This window comes from Aethalodelphis obliquidens, unplaced genomic scaffold, assembly GCF_003676395.1.
Source record: "Aethalodelphis obliquidens isolate GAN/ISIS:26980383/991018 unplaced genomic scaffold, ASM367639v1 scaffold4, whole genome shotgun sequence".
NCBI lineage: Eukaryota > Metazoa > Chordata > Mammalia > Artiodactyla > Delphinidae > Aethalodelphis > Aethalodelphis obliquidens.
The window spans coordinates 41159282-41181149 of NW_020837948.1; the positions used below are offsets into that span (position 1 = coordinate 41159282).

The 21868-nt window shown below is 37.2% G+C and overlaps 1 protein-coding gene across 5 annotated transcripts in view; it reads left to right on the top strand.

Annotated features, from left to right (window-relative positions):
* MCTP1 (multiple C2 and transmembrane domain containing 1) overlaps positions 1-21868 on the top strand; it is a 361361-nt gene that overhangs the window by 80929 nt on the left and 258564 nt on the right. For all 5 annotated transcript variants that reach the window (XM_027100597.1, XM_027100599.1, XM_027100600.1 and 2 more), the window contains exon 3: positions 14784-14926. In XM_027100597.1, the coding sequence (XP_026956398.1) occupies positions 14784-14926 (143 nt within the window). The remainder of the gene's footprint in view (positions 1-14783; positions 14927-21868) is intronic.

The window sequence follows — 21868 nt, forward strand, 5'->3', positions numbered from 1 at the left end:
AAATCAAGGATATCTGAATAGAGGGAAATCCTTTATCACGTCCAAATGTGGTTCCTTGTAGCCCCGTGGACTGTGAGTCAACCTAATACTTCCCCATACACGTCCAATATATAACAACCAAAAGGAAAGCATGGGAGACTCATAGCAGTTACTTGTCCATAGCATTTCTGAAATCCCCATCGACAGCCTTTATGAAGGTCACTTACCTGGAGAATAGGGAGATTCCTTGACTAGAACGCTAATATTTGGGGAGAGTCCCCTTGTCTCTTGTTCTCTGTAGCAAGTAGCTCCACCATCTGGGAAGTTCTTTACCCTCTGTTATCCTCTGTAGCATATCTGAAATGGGCGTGGAGGAGCCTGCCCCCTTGGGAACTGCACTGCATCTATCTCCTGCTTCCTGCTGGTGCAAGATCAGGGATCTCAACCAAGTGAGTTCTTTCTCTCAAAAACTGAGTAGGCTTCGTGCGCCAGCAACCACACCCAGTATTCTTTCTCCTTAAATATGACTTATTCCTTTGCTCCTCCCTTTCAGTGCAATGGCAGCTACCTTAAGGCCATCGTGCTTGGGTGGGAGGGCCAACCTGACCTTTGCCTCTAGACATTTTTAATGAGCTTTTGTTGTTCAAAGTCGTTTTAAAATTCTTTACTCCCTTTCGTTTCTACTTGTGGATCAGCCTATTTTCTCCTGAATGCATCTCTTATGATTACTTACTAAAAGCAACCAATTACACACCTTCATTCTGGCTCTTCCCAACCATGTCCCCTCAAGTTCAATGGCAGGCAGACTGCCTTTCGGATTACCATAGGAACAGTTTTACCACATGTCTACCATGGTCTAATGAGACTCTACAGCCTTCCTTTCTACCCATCACCCATCCACTAAGTCAATGTCACATATTTTAGGGATTCTTTTTTTTAATATCAGCACTCATTCTTAGAATCAATTTTTGTATCAGTTGAGGTAAGTAGTGTTAGGACCTGTAAAAGATAAACACACAAATCTCAGTGGTTTAACAAAATCAAAATTTATTTATTTTTTATCACTTCGTTGTTCGCTGTAAGTGATAGTAGGGCTTCTGTTTCATTTGGAAACACCAGGCTCTTTCTGTTGTGTGGCCCTGCCCTCATCTAGGTTCTCAGTGTTGGGGGAAAAGAGAGAGAATTGCATATATGAATATGTCATGGGCTGGTTGGGCCTGGCAGTGGCATTCAACTTCTGCTTCTAATCCATTGGCCAGAACCCACTCCTCTATAACAATAGCCACACCTAAATAAAAGAACTTGAAATGAAGTTTAGCTTCTTGCCTGTGAAGGAGAGGAAAACACAGATGTCAGTGAAGGGTAGCAGTTTCAGCCATAATTTCTCTGTACACATAAAAATAACCTTCCTTCTAAACATTTTGCATAAAAATATGACAGCTTTTACTATATGTTTATTATATCTGTTTATTGGACATATGACATAAAATGTTAGGAGAGAGATGTCATAAGCATATTCATTCCCCTTTATTCTGGTATGGTTTCTGGTTGATTGTTCTGAATAAATCTAAATCAATCAATCATAAATAAATAAACACTATAAGCACATTGCTACTAAAATGAGATTGTCTAAAAGCACTTTGTAAAACTAGAACAGATTGACCATTTTGAGGAATCACAATGAACGTCAATTACCATAGTTTGGGAAAGTGGCAATGGCAAAATGGGTACTGTTGCAGAAATGATGGCACAGTGCTTTTGTGATATTAAGCTTTACATATTTCAGATTCAGTATTTGAGAATTAAATTCAATGAGATTCCTAGAATCACAGTGAATAAGAGTGGGGAAAAAAACAGTAGGAAATAAAGGGTGTGCAATGTAAGTACTGGTTACCTCATTAGTTTCTGTTATTTTTTTGAGATAGTACAGATATTCGTTCATTCAGTTATACAGGAGTGTTTTCAGTCAACCAACATTTCTTGATCACACACGATAACCCAGGGGTTGTATCAAACATCAGGGAGCAGAAATTAAACCAGGCCTCAATGTGACAAGTGTTATTTGCGGAGGATGTTAGGGAGCACGTGGGAATGGCCTAATAATGTCCATGGGATGGCTCAGAGAAGATGTCCAAGCAGCAGTGAGGCTTGAACTTAGTACTGAAAGAGAACTAGGGATGATGGAAAAGTTCATTCAGGGCAAGGGAAAGAGATGAAGAGGGGCACGGACACTGGAGAGAAGCTGTGGGTTTGAGGTGCTGCAAGGTGTTCTGTAGATTAGAGCTCTGGTGAAAGATGAGTCTGGAGAAATTAGCAAAGAAATACTTGTATGTCGTGCTAGAGAGTCTGAACTTTATTCTGAAATCAATGAGAACAATGAAGAATTTTAAAGCAAGGGAGTAACAACAGATTTTTGTTTCAGAAAAATTTCTAGCTGTAAGATTTTGGTGAAAGAGTTAAAGTGGGGAAGACTAGAGCAAGGAGATAAAGAGGAGACCATTGACTTTTCTTTTTTCTCACATTGCATTCGTGAATATGCTAAGGAATGGGTTATTCAAGTACCATGAATTTGTGATGCATTTTAGTCATACTGTAATAGAACTGTCTTGAAATTGGTTCAGGTAATGATAGTAATCAATCAACAGGAGTCATAAAACTGTTTTCATTGTTATTACTTACAGTTTTGATTGAAGAGGATTTTGTTTTCTTTTTAGAGCAGTAGTGACTTCTATTTAGTGGATATGTTCTATGGGCTCCAGTCATTTTAATGTCATATTTTATGGTACTTCCTTATCCATAGGCTTATTTATGTAATCTTTATTATTATTTATAGGCTATTTTTTCTTGATTTAACAAATCCAGTAGAATTGCTATCTCTACATAACTAGGAGGAAGGAAGTACCTTGAAAATAAGCGTTACTTTTCTGCTATATATTCATGTATTCTTAAATGGTTAAGGAAAGTAGCTAAATAATAATTGTTATCTCAGCTTCAGTTGAGGTAACAGAGAACCCCTGTTTTAGGCGTCTGAATAAGTGCCCAGCTTAGCAAATATGTTAATAGTAATGTATGTATGTAATATTAATGTTTGTGTGCATACAGTCAGCGAATATTTATTGAGCAGTTGAGTACCTGCTCTGTGGTAGGTTCTGGGATGCACAAGAGGTCTCTGCCCTCATGAGTTTTTTGTCTCTTGGAGATAAAAGGCCCTAAATAAATCATCTCCCCAATCAGATTCAGTCATGCTTGTCTAACTGCTACTCTGATGTGATAACGGTTCAGAATTAATGTTTGCCAAGCTTAGTGAGATCCATGGCTTCCTAGTATGGAATCCAGTTTCTGATGGGGGCACCTTACGGGACGGCTAAGCTCAGAAATGATAGTTTGAGATACATGGGACAGGTCGGTTGATTGGTTAGACTTAATGGTGTAGTAAACTTGGAATCTGAATTCTGGAGCTGTCACTTACTAGCCTTATGACTAGGGCAAGCAGCCTAATCTTTCTGAACCAGTTTACTCATCTATAAATTACTAAGAATATTAATTTATTCATCGATTGAACAACAGGCATTTATTGGAGGCCTCTGCTGTGCTGGTTTAACCTACCTCACAGGACTACAGTTGTAACTAAAGGAAATATCATATGAAAAGCCCCAGGCACATACTAAGTATTCAAGAAAATTAGTTTCCTCCCACCTCAACTCATTTTTTTTCTTTACTGGGTATTATCTTCCATTTTGTAAGTGAGAAACCCCTGTGCCCAGGAATGGCCACGTTGTAAGAAGAGGTGGTTCATACCACCTAGTCTTATGAAACTGAATTGAATAGAATTCAACCAAGACTGATTATACAAAGTCAAATAAATCATTCCAATAAGAAAAACACTTTTCTAGAAGGAATGTCTATTTGGAAGGTCCAGGACCACATGGCTTCACAGGTGAATTCTACCAAACATTCAGAGAAGAGTTAACATGTATCCTTCTCAAACTATTCCAAAAAAATTGCAGAGGAAGGAACACTTCTGAACTCATTCTGTGAGGCCACACTCTGATACCAAAACCATACAAAGATATAACAAAAAAAAAAAAATTACAGGCCAATATCACTGATAAACATAGATGCAAAAATCCTAAACAAAATACTAGCAAACAGAATCCAACAGTACATTAAAAGGATCATACCCCGTGATCAAGTGGGATTTACCCCAGGGATGCAAAGATTTTTCAATATCTGCAAATCAATCAGTGTGATACACCACATTGACAGATTGAAGAATAAAAACCATATGATTATCTCAATAGATGGAGAAAAAGCTTTTGATAAAATTCAACATCCATTTACAATAAAAAAAAACTCTTCAGAAAGTGAACATGGAGGGAACATACGTCAACATAATAAAGGTCGTATATGACAAACCCACAGCTAACATCGTACTCAACAGTGGAAAGCTGAAAGCTTTTTCATTCAGCTTAATATCAAACAAACAAACAACCCAATCAAAATATGGGCAGAAGACCTAAATAGGCATTTCTCCAAAGAAGACATACAGATGGCCATCAGGCACATGAAAAGCTGCTCAACATCACTAATTATTAGAGAAATGCAAATCAAAACTACAATGAGGTATCACCTCACACATGTCAGAATGGCCATCATCAAAAAACAGACCACAAATAATAAATGCTGGAGAAGGTGTGGAGAAAAGGGAACCCTCCTACACTGTTGGTGGGAATGTAAATTGGTGCAGCCACTATGGAGAACAGTATGGAGGTTCCTTACAAAACTGAAAATAGAGTTATCATATAATCCTGCGATCCCACTCCTTGGCATTTGTCTGGAGAAAACTCTAATTTGAAAAGATACATGCAACCCAGCGTTCATAGCAGTATTATTTACAAAAGCCAAGACATGGAATCAAACTAAAAGTCCATTTACAGATGAATAGATGAAGAAGATGTGATATATATATATATTTGAATATTACTCAGCCATAAAAAGAATGAACTAACACCATTTGCAGCAACATAGATGGACCTAGAGATGATCATACTAAGTGAAGTAAGGAAGACAGAGAAAGAAAAATGTCATATGATGTGACTTATATGTGGAATCTTAAAAAATTATAAAAATGAACTTATTTACAAAACAAATAGACTCACAGACATAGATAACAAACTTATTGTTACCAAAGGGGATAGCAGGGTGTGGGGAGAGATAAATTAGGAATTCGCTATTAACATGTACACACTACTATATATAAAATAGGTAAACAACAAGGACCTACCATATAGCGCAGGGAACTATACTCAATATCTTGTAATAACCTATAATGGAAAAGAATCTGAAAAGGAATATATATATGTGTGTGTGTGTGTATATATATATGTATAACTGAATCACTTTGCTGTATACCTGAAACAAATACACTATAAATTAACTATACTTCAGTTTTTTTAAATGGTTAAAAAACTAAAAATAAACAAAAAAAAAACCACTACAGGAAGCATATACTCTATCAGCCAACTTACCAAAAAACCCCAAAACAAACAAACAAAAAAGGATCTGGAAGTTGCATATGTCACTTTACACATCTTGCGGACTCGGCCACGTGGCCATACCCGTTGCTTGGAAAATAAGGAATTCTTTAATGGAATAATCACATGTCCTGCTAAACTCACAGAGACTCTATTACTAAAATGAAAAAGAGGAGAAATGGATGTAGGGGTTCAGTCTGCCACAGAAGCCAAATTAGGATCAGAAGCCTCCATGGTAAGAGTATAAGATAATAAAAATACACAAACACATGTGCAAAATCTCCTGGACAAGGAGAGGCTTTGAATACTGACCCTAAGCCAGAGTTCTGGAGCCTGGGTTACCCACAGCAGTGCTTGTGGGTGCAGAAGATGGAGTGAAATGTAGTCCAAGAAGAATCAAGTGCCTTGATTTGTATTTGACAAAAGAGAACTCTGGCAGTGTTCAGAGGATAGACTGGAAGGGAGAAGGGAAACCAAGCAGAAGGCTCTTAGAATAATCTAGACAAGGAATGATGAGACAGTGGTGGCAGAGATGATTTCAAGAGATATTTTAAGAATTAGAATCAGAGGGCTTCGGAACATTTATCGGGTGACATAGGCTAAACTGTGGTTGCAAGTGGAATTTTAATTAGAATTCCCAAGGCTTAGGAATCTTCATCAGTTAGGATAGGCTGAACTGTGATTACAAATACACCCCCAAATTATTTAATGGCTCAAATGTAATAGGAATTTATTTCTCACCCATGTGATAGTCCAAGGCACGTGCTTCCGGTTGGCAGATAGCTCTCCTCCACACGATGTTTCAGGAAATCAGGTTTCTTACACCTCAGATCGCTTTTAATTTGTTATATTTTAAGAAACACATTTTGTTCACTGGCATATATAGCAATAGAAATAATACTGTTGTTGAGTTTATAACTCTAAATTGAAAGAAATGAAACAAAATAAGAATAAACAGATTATGGGAGTATCCATGGGGGAGACTCTCTGTGATACAAGGAATATCTCCTGGTTTTTAGCAGCATTCCATTGGGAGTTTCAGAAAATGAAATATTGCTACTCGAGTTTCACTGGTTTTCCACAGAAGATTTAACTTTGCTTTCCTAGAACCTTGGTGTTAATTTCCCAGATACATATAATCAGCAAATGATGCTCTGCCCCATTTTTTAAAATTGTATTCATTATTTACCCAAAAAGAAGAAAAATATAATTTAGAAATATTTCCTTCAAACTTATTAATAAAAATGGTCTTGGTGTTTGACACGGTAATTTTTAGTTTCCTGAAAAATACACTTATGTGGAATGGCTCATTCTCTGTCAAGGGCATGGAAGTGAAATATTATAGATCCTTGACTTTTCTCAGAGAAAGTTGAGAAATCCCCTCATTTTAAAGGTTGAAAAACTATAGACAAGAGCAGTTAAATGACTTTTCTAAGACCACACTGCTTATAAGAAGCAAAAGTGACTTTGGTCAGTATTCTTTCCAGCACAGGACTTACTGTGAGCAGTGTCACAGAATCCACAAAGAAGAAAATTTCGGGGTCAGTGGAGTTAATAACACTCACTGTGACCCACAGGTGGAACGGGCTGCAGTCTAAGAAAAAGCCATTGAAAGCAGTGATGAAAAGTTACTAGTGACTAATACGTTCTTGTTGTATAAAATGATACAACATATATGGAAGCCAAAAAAAGTTACTAGTGACACTCAAGGCAACAGTCTCAGAAAAGTATTGAGATAGCCAGAAGAAAAAGGATTGAGGAGAGTATAGATATTTAGGGTATAAAATTTTAATATTCTGATATGTTTTACATGCGAAAGTTCAGTGCTTAACATTTTTTTAAAAAAATTATATTTGATCTTGTTTGGTTAGGATGGCTGTAAAAACATAGTAACATATTCTAGAAGAATTCCAGAGAAAATTGTTTCTCCTTAGGTAAAAATCATGCTTAAAGGATGAGTATATTTGTACCTCCAAAGTCTGTTCACTGATCACTGGTCACAGAGGGAGCTCCCAGGGGTGGGAGGAGCAGAGCCGTTTGGAAAGAATGACTGTGACATCCAGAACACGCTTCTCTATTGCAGTTGTTCTTATGCCATAGATTAATATACAATTAATTAATATTCACAATTAAAGCAGTATTTGTCTAAATCTGTGTGAAAAAAATGTAAGTAACCACCCCCCTTCCATGTTGTAGTTTACCAAAACTTCCAGAAGTTACCAGGAAATTGCTTGTAGATACCACCTATAATTTAAGCCGTGTGTGCAGGGGAACTTGAGTGAGTTGTATTTACCCCAAATACGTGTATTATTTTTTCTTACATATTCAGAACTCTGCATTTACAAGAGAAAAATAAGCCAAAAAAATTATTCATAAAAATCAATAGTCTGTTCCTGTCATTTACACCTTCTCTATACGGTGTGTCTGGAAGTTTCTTCTACTCCTCAAAGAAAGAAATTTATTTAGTTCAGTCCTATACTGCATTTTATCAGTATTAGTTTTCATTCATCTCTGTGCTGTATCATGGTAACTTCATTAACCAACAATTTAAAAATCACTGGAATATTTGTATTCCTCATTATGGAAAAAGATTTTAGTTTCCTTTTATTTTATAACATTAAACCATATGTGATTATAAGCTTTTTGCATTTTAATTTTAATATAGTTATTTAGCCCTATGTAATGTTTCCACTGTAGGGCATTATAAATCTCAAAAAAGCAAAAAATGAAGAAGGAACAAGACAGTTTAAGGAATAATTTTAATGTATAAATAAGGTACCTGTTTTGAAGATTTTTAAATCATTAATAAAAATAAATGTATATAAAGATATAATCTATTGCTCTGAGTGTGCTTTGAACTTCTCTATTTTTACAGGCCTCTTTCAAGTGTGAAGGACCTTGTTATAGAACAGATATTTTCTCTGTTGTATTTGGTCAACAAAAGTAGCTAGCTTTAAATGTTTGTAGAAGGATTGAATACCTTCAGGAAGATCCACCCTAAATTTGAATTCTTTTTAACTGTTCACACTTAATATTTATATTCACTTCTCTTTTTCTCTTTTGTCTTTTTCGTCTTTCTTTTCATCTTCCTCCTTCTCCTCTTTCTCCATAAGACTGAGTTTCAGTTTCACATTGTTTTTGATTAGGAGTTAGCATTATTGAATAAGTATAAGCCCCTGAAAACAGGAATAGCTGTTTCTGTTTCATTATGTACTAGGTTTGGGATAAGACTGATTTAAACTTGTTAACCAGGAGGCTCATTTATTCTGAAAATGAAAAACAGGACATTCATTACTATATGGCTATTTACATTTTAAAGAGCTTTCCTACTATTTTAAGGAAAGGAAGACTGCCATCTTGTGTGTGCTGTGTTTATTGCTGCACAAAAGGGGACCCATTCAGACAAGTTTAGTTCTATGTTGGACTTAAATTACATTAAAGGCTAAATAGTCACACAAAATGTTGAAATGCTCAGATGTCCTGACTCAAATAAACAAACAAAAACCATAGCTTGGGGACATGTTTTTCTTTACTACATGAAGAAACATTATACAAACCATCTAATTCCTCTTTTTCAAACAATTTGATCCTAGGATTCAGATATATACAATGAAAATTCCCTAGATCTAAAATACTCTAGAATTTTTAAAGCACAGAATTTATAATTATAAGATAAAATAATAATGTTTTAAAATAAATTCTGAAGTTAATGCTATCTGATAAAATGAATGTGTGAAAGGTTGCTCTTGAATATGATAAAATAAATCTGAATTTTATTTTAGGGCTAACACTTCCTAGTTTCTTCTTCTATATTTATTTTCCCTGTTTACATTTTATTATCACCATAAAAAAGATTGTAATGAGGGTCACAGTCCAGCGAATAACAGCAAAGCACAGGTTGCTAGAAAATGCCTGAGAACTGCCAAGGGTGCAGTAGAAATGCCTTAACTTTGAAGAGCAGGACCACAGGCCTCACAATAGTAATTTGATAAGTGTTTGTGCCATCTTGTGGTTGAATGCAATATTGCAACAAAACAGCACTGGCACTTGAATTACTTTTTGAGTTTTTTGAACCAACAAACTAAATCTCTTTTGTGTGTGTGTGTGTGTGTGTGTGTAATATATTTGTTAAAGGCTAACCACAAGTTAGTGGCTTGGATTTACTTGGAGTTTTATTATAATAAAATGACTTGAATTCACTGGAAAATCTATTACAATAAAAGAACTTCCAAAACATGTGAAACTTCCTCATCTATGAAATATAATAAGGTAGCATTTCCCAAAGAGAGATCAGGGATTATTAGTCCTGAAGGATACACTCAAGATAAACAGGCTCTACAGTCAAAGACCTGTCATATCCCCTTGGAGAGTAAAAGTGCACATTGTCTTATTTAAAAGCTATAGATGGGCTTCCCTGGTGGCGCAGTGGTTGAGAGTCCGCCTGCCAATGCAGGGGACACGGGTCCGTGCCCTGGTCCGGGAGGATCCCACATGCCGTGGAGCGGCTGGACCTGTGAGCCATGGCTCCTGAGCCTGCACATACGGAGCCTGTGCTCCACACTGGAAGAGGCCACAACAGTGAGAGGCCCACGTACCACAAAAAAAAAGCTATAGAAAATTAATCTGTTTAATTTTGTATTAAATCAGCATTTTCCAAATATGCTTGACCACAGAATTTCTTTTTAAAAAACAAATAATACCTATTAATATTACCAGGTAATAAAGTGACTACCTTTCAACATAAAAGATTAGAGCATTAGGTACAAATCTTTTACTGAAACTAAATTAAAAGAATGATGTCTCCAGTTCTGTGTTGGAATCACAAGCTGAAGGTCTTGAACTTTAAATTAAGGACTCTCCGTCAACAAAGGTCCCTCAGTTACAATAATAAGTAAACTATTAGAAATTCCTTAAAGAGTTTTGACTACTAAAAAAGTTATTAAAATTTAATAATAGCACCCAGAAGCCTCTGAATGATAGTTGGAAAGGGAGAAATGTAGCAGATTTTATTCTATGGAGTCAAAACACAGCGGGAAAAGTCAGATGACTGACTCACCATGTGTGTGCATCTGGAGCTGTTTTCCTGTACTTGTGACTGTGAAATTTGCTGACATATGTACCATCTCCAATCCAGGTTATCCTGTGGCCAAAGCCACACATTTACAATATATTTCACCATCATAATATCTTTTCAAAGTCCCTTAAAACAGCCTTTCTCTCTTTTTTATACCAATCCCTGAGATCTTAGTGCCTATCAAAGAGTCAAAACTCTGTCCCTAAACCTTAACTTAACCCTTAGACTGACTCTTGTTTTCTGGATTGTTATTTCTTCAGGCCATTGGATATTTACTGCCTCAGGCGACATCAAGGATACGATACCAAGCGTGAAAAATGTTGTTTGCAGGTGGCCTAATGTAATATTTAATTTCAAGTTCCAGCATCCTAGCTGTGTGACTTTGGGGAATTTACTTACCTGTTCCACACTATATATTTGTATGTAATACCACTTTAGGGTATTCAATAAATGCCAACAGAACAAATGAAACATGGTTTCCTCACCCGTAACCTAGGTAACACTACAACTCACCTCACAGGCTCATTGGGTGGTATGTTATATTTGACATAGTACGTGTTCAGTAAGTGTTAACAAGAGTGATCTAGATTCCTTTTTGTAATTTAAGTTCTGCCATCAAGACCTAGTGGATCACCCAGCAGGATTCTAGGAACGAGTTGTCCCTAATTCTAAGGGGATTTTGACAGTTAGCATAGACAGTGGTTGAGGAAAATGTTTCTGGTAAGGAGCAAGAAACAGATTGCTTCCGAAAAAGATTTACATTTGAGTGTATAGGCTTCTGTGCTAAATCAGAAGTTATGTCAGTTGTTTGCATAATAGCTAAATTAAATAGTGTGAGATACTAATATCAATAACTGTTGAGAAACACAGTCCAACTTCCTTGAAGTCACTTTTCTTGTAAAAGGCTTATTCATACCTATTTTGGACCAAAGAGATACAAGATCGTTATACCTTGAAGGGGGTGAACGGTTTATGATGATGTGCCAGAGAGAGAATTAACTGGACTAGGCTCCAGATTTGAGTTCTAGTCTGACCTGCAGCAAACCACTTGACCTTTCCTACTTGTCTCATCTGTAAAACGGAGGCAGTAGTTAGACTCACAGAGGCCTTAGGGTGATTAAGACAGGTAATAAGTGTGAGAGTTTTTTAAGTGAGAATAAGTTACTTGTTGATATTGGCACGATTTGTAGTATCTAAATGATTGTTCAACGTCTTTACATAATACTTCTGTGATGGTGTTTTAGAGTTAAAAAAGGAAAATATGGATGTCCATGTTTCCTAAAAAGCTGAACAGAAGGAACCCTGGACTTGGCATCTGAAGTGTAAATTTGCCTTTCATCCTGTTACTTGTTAGCTTCTTAAGTGATTGGTACAAGTCACACTGAATCTCCGGTTGTTTCTCACCTGCAATATAGGTTGATAATATATGCTTTCACCAACTTCACAGAGTCACTTTGAGGATGTATTTAATAGTACTGTGTACACTGTGAACTGTAAGGTCATTCATTTACTCATCCATTGAACAAATCCTTACTGAGTACAGGCTCTGCCCCAGACACTGTGCCACGTGCTGGGGCAGAGTCCTGCCCTCGCGGGGGTTATAGCCAACGGGAAAATTCCTACAGCAAACTGGTAGACATACAAATTAACCTATAAGTAGCATAATGATTAGTGCTACTAAGCAGAAGAGCAAATGTCAGGAGAAAGTGACAAAGAGACCTAATTCAGATTGGGATGGTTGAGGAAGGCATTCCTGAGCAAATTATATTTAAACTAAGGCCTGGAAGATAAGAAGTGTCAGCCAGGCAAAAGGGGAAGAGAGTGGGAAGGAGGGACTTTTCAAGCAGAGAGCCTGGCTGGAATATGTGAAGACTGGAAGAAACAGAGGAGAACTTCTAGTAACAGGAAAGCTGGAAGAGAGTAGGGGCCAAAAATGAAGGTGGAGAAACAGCAAGTTCTGTATACCATGTTAGAGGTTTTGGATTTTATTATAGGTGTAGTTGAAAGGTGTTGAGAGGTGTTAAGCAAAGAAGGGGGAAGATTAAATTTGCAGGTTTAAAAGGTCCGTCTGGCTGTCATATAGAGAATTAATGGGGGAGGACACGGAAGCGTGGAGAGCCCAGTTAGGAGGCTATCATTGTAGTTGCACAGCACAGAAATCATGGTAGCTGAACTAGAGTGGAGGAGAATTAATCAGACTTGGTGGTGTCCTGGATGGAGAAGGAGGTATGGAAAGTAATTTTCCTGCGTCTTGCTTAAGGAACTGTCAAATAATGGAGCCTTTAACAACCTGACAAAGCCTGAGGGAGGATCGAGGCCTATGTTAACACTGGAATGTCTATTATGTATCCAAGTGGAGGTGACAAGAGTCAGCAAGAAGAGAGGTCTACCACCCACATCGTTAAGTCATTAAGTCATTCAATTATTCACCAAATGTTTATTGAGGAACAATATGTCTAATTCTGTACTAAGTGCTGGAGGTTTAAAACACAGTGATACAAATGGCTCTGATCTCATGGAGCATATTGTATTTTAGCAGCTGGTAGTAGCTGCATAGGTGATTTTAAAAATCAGAGACAAAACTGCATGACTGAGGAAATTCAGACGGGTACATGGATGTTAATATCTCTCAAATTACGTGCTATAACACTTCCACTTCCCGGGGTGCTCAGCCTGTAGCTGGGGATCAGGGCCTTGAAAAATAGCCATTTTAACTGTTAAACATTTTGGTTCCATTGACTCCCTTAAAGAATGCATTGTAACAGTTTAGTATTAAGCCTACATTTACATTTATAAACATTTTGTGAAGTTTGTCTTGTTATAAAATCAAGCTGTCAAAATGGGAGTTTCACAAAATGGAAAGTCGTTATTTTATTAGACCCAGGTCTAGTCATACAAAAACAAGGTCTTCAATTTACTAGGGGAATGTGGAGAGTTTTGAGAGAGCCCCCAAATGATTAAATAAGAAAATCCATATCCTATAGGGCAATCCTTATATTTAGCATAGATATTTATGGGTCATGGGGGTGAGTGGAGTATTGAGGAGGAATATAGGTAGTGAGTTTAAGTATATCAGCCTCATAATTTTAATACCTAACATTTACATGGTGCTTTACAATTTTCTGAGCCCCACTCATATTTTTCTTTAAATCGTGTAGACCATAGTTATCAACTATAGTTTCAGGTTGGACAAAACAGGAAGAATTACAATTTTATTCTAAGGGAGTCAGGTCATGTGTAAAGAATTATTTTCTGAGGTTGAAGATTGTCACGCACTGGAGTGGTTTCCTTGGGGATGTTCCTGATTCAGCTTTTTAGGAATCCTTAATAACAGCATAGAGTTATGAGGCCAAGACTGATGTTATTCATCAGTCAAAATGGAAATGGTATAACATAAATGAATGTATATAGAGGCCCTTCCCTCTTGAAGTTGCAGGGGAAAAAAAAAAAGCCCAGGCATTAGAGCCACACAGCCTTGGTTGGAACCTTCACTCCATCTCTTGCTCGCTGTGTACCCGAGAGCAACTGATTTGATTGCTCTTATTTCCTTTATCTTCATAGGGAGCTTAGGAGGTATTAATGGATAACATGAAGTACCCAGGTTATTCAACAATCATTTGTGCCCTTCCTCCTGATGCCTTCCTCTGAGGCATCCTTCCCTAGCATTCTAAAATTGAAACCTGTGAACAAAATACGGGACCAAGGATAAAATTGATACCTGTGAAGAAAATATGGGACCAAGGATAAAACTGAAGCTCAATTTAAGACTCACCTTTTCCAAAACCCATTAAACTAGTGTAAATTTTTAGCAGCATATATGCCTAAAACTTGTTAAATCAGCCAAGATCATGGATCATCTTTTTTATAGCTGACCAGATGAAACGTCAGATTAATCTCTATCATTTACAACATGAATTAAATTGATAAATGCAGCATGCAGTAGAGTTTTAAAATACCAGAACAGGGTTACAGTATTAAGATCAGAAGATATAATAATAATAATTTTATTATTATTTACTGTCACTTGAATATTTAAGGGAAAATTTAGGAAAAGGCACTTAATCCTTATTTTTCTCATGTGATAAGGTTTACTTAAATTTTATTCCTTTAAATACTTTCTAATGTTTAGATGAGCTATTCTCTTGCTTCTGTAGAAAAGCACGATTAACATGGATCAATTTGTATCTCTTTAACAGGGACAAGTGATCCATACGTGAAGTTTAAAATTGGAGGAAAAGAAGTTTTTAGAAGTAAAATAATACACAAGAGCCTCAATCCTGTGTGGGAGGAGAAAGCTTGCCTTCTTGTTGAACATCTTAAGGAACCATTGTACATAAAGGTGAACCATTTATTTGTTTTTCCCTAATGTAATCTGATATAGAAATCCCCGTTTAATGGTTTTTTATAATGTCTGTCTGTCTGATGAGATTTTTCACCAGAGGTATATTCTGCTATGCGCAATTCTAATCTGTTGGTGATGTGATAGAAATGAGCTATAGGGGAGGGGAGCTGGTGGGAGCATCTTTCTTCTGGACAGTTCTATTGCCAGTTATAGTTAGGAGAATTATGAAGTCTATCTTCTCCTGCTTGGTGCAGTTAACTGATTTAGTGCACTTTGGGAACGTATAAAAACAAGACTCCATATAATCTAGCAGGAAGAGCTTACACAGAACACACCTTTTCTGTTTAAAAATTATAGCAGGGGAGACTTCCCTGGTGGCAGAGCGGTTAAGAATCCACCTGCCAATGAAGGGGACATGGGTTTGAGCCCTGGTCCAGGAAGATCCCACATGCCGCGGAGCAACTAAGCCTGTGTGCCACAGCTACTGAGCCTGTGCTCTAGAGCCCACAAGCCACAACTACTGAGCCTGCATGCCACAACTACAGAAGTCCATGCGCCTAGAGCCTGTGCTCCGCAACAAGAGAAGCCACCACAATGAGAAGCCCGCGCACCACAATGAAGAGTAGCCCCTGCTCGCTGCAACTAGAGAAAAGCCCACGCACAGCAACGAAGACCCAACGCAGCCATAAATAAATAAATAAATATTTTAGAAAGAATTATATCAGGGATCTACCATTCCTGGTTGCAAACAAAATGCTTTACTTGGAAGGTGAGGAGGGTAAACATAATAGAGGAAGGAAAACTCCTGTCTCTATTACATTACCAAAGATGGAGGGGAAAAAAAGGTATTTCCTTTCATTTGATGTAGTTAGAAAAAGAAGAAGAATTTATGGAGTTAACCTTAATTGCTTATTTTACTTTCAAACCTGACTTCCCTTTAATTCATATCTCTAGGTACTTATATTCTTTTTGACTCTTATGTTCTGACTATCCATGCAGTGACCAAACCTTTTTCTGCTTTTACTACATCACATGCCCCATCCTTTTCTCTAAATTGTCACACTGGCACATGAGCCCCAAAAATCACTTGATCACTCTTTCAGCAATCTCTGGGCATCCTTCTTCCCCTCAAATCTTCATTTGCATTGCTTCCAGTTGTTTCTGTTTTCCACAGAAAGGAAAAAGTAATCAAGATGTTACTAAAATCATAGCAGGGCCATTTATCAAATCGATGAAAAAGAGAACTACAAGTATGTAGTTGATAAGTTTCTAGAAGTCATCATGGGGAGCATAGACCTGTATTTGCTTAAGAAATTGTCTCAAATGGACAATGGCTAAAGGAAATCAGTTAAATAGAATTAGTGAGCTATCTTTTAGTGTTCAAAATTCATGACCCGGGCTTCCCTGGTGGCGCAGTGGTTGAGAGTCCGCCTGCCGATGCAGGGGACACGGGTTCATGCCCTGGTCCGGGAAGATCCCACATGCCGCGGAGCGGCTGGGCCCATGAGCCATGGCCGCTGAACCTGCGCGTCTGGAGCCTGTGCTCCGCAATGGAAGAGGCCATAACAGTGAGAGGCCCGCGTATCGCAAAAAAAAAAAAAAAAAAAAAAAAAAAAAATCATGACCCAAGAATTATTAATGTGAGAGTAGAGAGAAAGAAATGTCTACATGAGAAAAAAGGAAATACCTTCATAATAAAGAACTGAGATAAGGGGAAAAAAGGAATTTTTTAAAAGACAAGTAGGATTAAGGAAGCTTATTCCTAGGGAAGTTTAGAAGAAATAAGTTAGAGCAGCTGCAACCATGAAGGAAATGGATAGGAAAGGAAAGCAGGGTTAATAAGGATAGCACTGGACCATTGGGATCTCATATAATGTCCCTTAAGAGAAAAATTATGGAAGAAAAGGATTAATTTCTAATTGCGTTTGCTGTGAATCTGTTTCTTTAATGGGATATTACTCTATGACGGAAGCATGTGGATCTCCAGTCTTTAAAGCGGTTACAAATGAATGTTCCAGTGTTACATTAGGTAATGGCTGGGTCCCTCTGGTATTCTTTTGTGTTCAAGAATGACATTTATCTGTGCAGAAATCCAGATGTCAAATGTGTATTTCAAAAGGAATATCATAATAGGCTCAAAAGCAAACAAAAATCTGAAGTACACAGAAAAAAATGGTGGCAAAAATTTTTGTTTTGGTTTAAGAGAGCAAGAATAGATACACTTACATACTGAAAATGGAGACTGTAACACTGCCTATAGACCAAAGGCCTGGTTAATATCACACTGGGAACAAAGAAGTTAGGAGAGAAAACCCAAGGGTGGTTTTTGTTTTTTACCACTTTGAGTTTCCAAAGTACAACATTATGTAGCCACAACTTAACTTCCACCTTACAGAAGAAGATACATAGTGAATTGTAAAAGATTTGACACTTTCTTTTACATTTCTACATAATAAAAAATAAGTTAAACAGAAATCACACTGGCCTCTCAAATACTAGTACAAACATAAAATAACAAGACTTTATTTTTATGAATGCTTTATACTTTTTAATATGCTTTGATCGTTTTCATTTGATTTTCATTTTCTGGACCATGCATAGGGCTTCTTTTGAAAAAAAAATTCTGACTTTCACCTTTACTTTTCCCATGTTTTGTGTTATCTACTTTTTGCCTAATGTGGGACACACAAAGACCTAAATAATATACATTGGTGGAAATGATATTTTAAGTTACTAGACTTTCATGAAGATTGCATTATTTTCATCGTCTCTACATAGCTCTGTGTGATTGACTTTTATAGGATGCCTGTATCCTCTGTGATTGGAAATTAATCTTGCCTGAAAGATTTCTTAGGGACTAACTGATGCTGTAGTGACAGGAAATATGAAAATGCATCCATGAACTAGATGATTAGAAAATATTCTCTTCAACCCTCCTCTCTATGGTTCAAGGAAAAAAAGTCCACATGCACACTGTAATCTGATTTCTATCAGTGTAAAGATTACCAAGGGAAACAAAATTCAGTTCTAAGCTAAGGTTATAAAATCACACTGAAGTTACAGTACTTGTAACATTTCTAGTAAAAACAAATTTTAAAAAATCTTGGTAGTGTCATTTTTAAATACTACACAAAATAAATAAATACACTTTCCAATTGGTTGGAATTCATATAGCTTTTAATTTTGATAAAAAGAGAATATTCCTTCAGTTATGAATGACTTCACAGTAAGGGCAGGTATAAAAACAAGGCTGCAGGGATGGGCTTGAAACATATTTATCGTAGGGTAGCAGTAGAATCTGGGAGTTAAATGCAGTGCTTCTAATTGAGATAAGAGCCCCTGGAGCCTGCTCTGTATCCACAGAGATGCTCCAGCACACATCTTAAATAATAGAGTAAATTCAGCATCCATTTCAGTTGAATTAAATTCAGATTCTCCATTGTAATTTCACTGACACTATTATTCCAGGTACATGATGAGCACCCAGAATTACAGTGGAAAGAGGTAGAAGTAATCTAAAAGGAGAAATGTAAATAGTTGCTTGTTTGGCCTAATCAGGAGCTAGAAGAGCTAAATTGAAAGTGCTTTTCTAAATAATAGAAAGATTTTGATAACTAGAAAAACTATTCTGTTTGGAGCCATAGTACTGATTCTAAGATTGTCATTTTAACAAACTTGATAGTTCCTTAAATAACTCACATCTATCCAAGCTTAAGATTTAAAATTGAAAAGGTACTTAAAGCATGGGTCAAGCTAAGGACCATATAACTGTCTTGTCCAAAATTATTTCTCAGTAGGTTCTAAGGGTCCTAAAAAGAATTTCATATACCAACGACCCTCAACCCTGACTGTACATCACTTTAAATATGCTCTGTGTCTGAAATCCATTACAAAATTTGAATCTGACCTCTTCTTAGCCCGGGCATTTAGGGGCAAGTAACATAAATATTTTAAGCTTTGGATTCCTTATCTGACAAATGGAAGCAATACTTTGTTCACTGAGTTGTATAAGAATGAAATTTAAAAATCTATATGATGTGTTTAACACAATGCCTTATATATGGTAAATGTTGAGTAAACATTAATCGTCATTAACTGTGCTTCTTATTGCAGTGGGAGTGCCTCTCCTATTTCATCACTCTTCTATGTTCTATATTTTCTGACACTTCACCTAGAGCAATGCTCCCTCTGACAAATAGTTTATAGAGCTTGGAACCAAATTGCATAGCAAACAATTTCATTAAGGAATGGATTCTGGTGTTTCCATTCTTCCCTGTGTTTATGCCTTTGCTGAGTAATAGGAATTGAGAACTATTGTAAACATCTAGCATTAGGACGGTAGAAAAGACTCTCCCCGTGAGAATAAACAGAGTTTGAATGTTGACTCGCCCATTTGGGCTGTCTATGCTGATCAATTCACTGGATTCACAACCTTCCACTCCATATGTGTAGGTGAATCCCAGGTGTTCTCATGGATTGTATGTCACTGTAGTCACCCCAAGATTTTAATCCTTAAGGCTGATACAATCAGAAGAGATTGCACAAGAGAAATTTCTCTAATTTTGGTGTAAATTTTATGTTGTAAAATACACTACTGCAGCCACTTGCAAATACCAAGGTGTCAGTTGTATAAGATATGCCACTGAGCAGATGACTAAAGTTCAGAAGTGTAATTGATCAAGGAGAATATTTACTGCGGGAGTGCTGTGCTTTCTACAACAAATGTACTCCTGAAAGGTTGTAAGTAAATTGAATGACTATAAATTGAATAATTTAAAAGGCATTAGAGGAGCTTATAACTTAAATAAATCCCTTGTGACTCTTCTAATTTAAGAATCCCTTTGTAAAGCAAGGGATTTATTTTTTTTTAATATCAACTTTTTACATATTAAGTTTGTTTAAATTGCAGTACACCTGTACTAGAGAAAAGAAAACAGTAACTGGTGCAGGGCTTCTGTACATGCTACTCCCTCAGCTTAGAGCTTTTTTTTTTTTTTTTGCGGTACGCGGGCCTCTCACTGTTGTGGCCTCTCCCGTTGCGGAGCAAAGGCTCCGGATGCACAGGCTCAGCGACCATGGCTCACAGGCCCAGCCGCTCTGTGGCATGTGGGATCTTCCCGGACCAGGGCACGAACCTGTGTCCCCTGCATTGGCAGGCAGACCCCCAACCACTGCGCCACCAGGGAAGCCCCAGCTTGGAGCTTTTTAACTGTGGTGTCAAGGATTGGGCAGAGGGATGCTGAGCTACGGGTTCTCTCAGCCCAGTGCATTCTCACCTCCTGGAGAGTCCAGTGGTCTGGGTCATCCTTTCAAGAGCAGACTTACCTGTTTATGCTCATTTACTCCAGTGAGCAATACAATGATTTTCTATTTGAAAAGGTCAGAAACACAACTCTAAACTCCATCTATTAACCCTTTTATCAATCTTAAAAGCTTTCCCTGATCTCCAATGTAATTTTTTTCTTTTTGTATCCTGTTCTTTTCTTTACAACAGTCATCTAAGTTTGTAATTCTATCACCTGTGCACTTCCTTGTTTAACATCTGCCTCCCTCACTAAACTATAAGCATTGACAATGTGAGATTTCCTCACCACAGTTTACTCAATACCTAGCACAGTGTCTGGCACATAATAAGCATTTAATCAGTGTTGACCAAGGAAATAAATGAGCAAGAAAATGTTTAAATGGATGGAAATTAGCCAACTCCCATTCACTTAGAGTTCTTTGGAAATGACCCCATCTGATCTAGCTCTGAGCTCTCCCTCCAACTTCCTTCCTCTCTCCATCTTTCTCAGTCTGCTTCAGCCACACTGGCTGCTGGCTGATCCTTGAACATGCTAATCACTTGCTGTTTCCTCCACCTGGTGCGCTCTTCCCATTCCAGTGTCACTCTAATGGCTTAATCGTTCTCATCATTGTAGTCTCTACAAAATCACACTTCCTCTGAGAGGCCTTCCTGGACTCCCAATTTAAAATATCAGCTTGAAATGTATATTTTCATTGAATGCTTATATCACTCAGCATCATGGGTTTTTTACTTTTTTAAATTAGTTTTTATTGGAGTAGAGTTGCTTTACAATGTTGTGTTAGTTTCTGCCGTGCAGCAAAGTGAATCAGTTACATGTATATGTATATCCACTTTTTTTTTAGATTTCTTTCCCATTTAGGTCACCACAGAGCATTGAGTAGAGTTCCCTGTGCTATACAGTAGGGTCTCACTAGTTATCTATTTTATACATTGTGGTACATATATGTCAATCCCAATCTCCCATTCATTCCACCCCCCCCTTTCCCCCCTTGGTAACCAGTAGTTTCTTATATGAAATTATAGAAAAACAAAGCAAATCTATGAAACAGAAAGCAGATCGGTGTTTGCCAAGGGCAGAGCAGGTGAGGAAGAAGAATGTCGAAAAGGATCATGAGGGAACTTTGGGAATTATGGAATTGTCTTCCACCTTGACTGTGTCAGTGGTTGCATAGCCATAGACATTTGTCAAAACTCATTGAACTGTACCATTAAAATGGATGTATGTCCACTCCTGGATATATATCCAAAGAAAATGGAAACACTAATTAGAAAAGACACATGTACCCCAATGTTCGTGGCAGCATTATTTATAATTGCCAAGGTATGGAAACAACCTAAGTGTCCATCAGGAGATGGTTGGATAAAGAAGATATGGTGTTCGTGTGTGTGTATGTGTGTGTGTATGTGTGTGTGATGGAATATTACTCAGCCATAAAAAAGAATGAAGTTTTGCCACTCGCAACAACCAGATGGACTTAGAGGGTATTACGCTAAGTGAAATAAGTCAGACAGAGAAGGACAAGTTCTGTATGATGTCACTTATATGTGGAATCTAAAAAATACAACAAACTAATAAATATAACAAGAAAGAAACAGACTCATAGATATAGAGAACAAACTAGTGATTACCA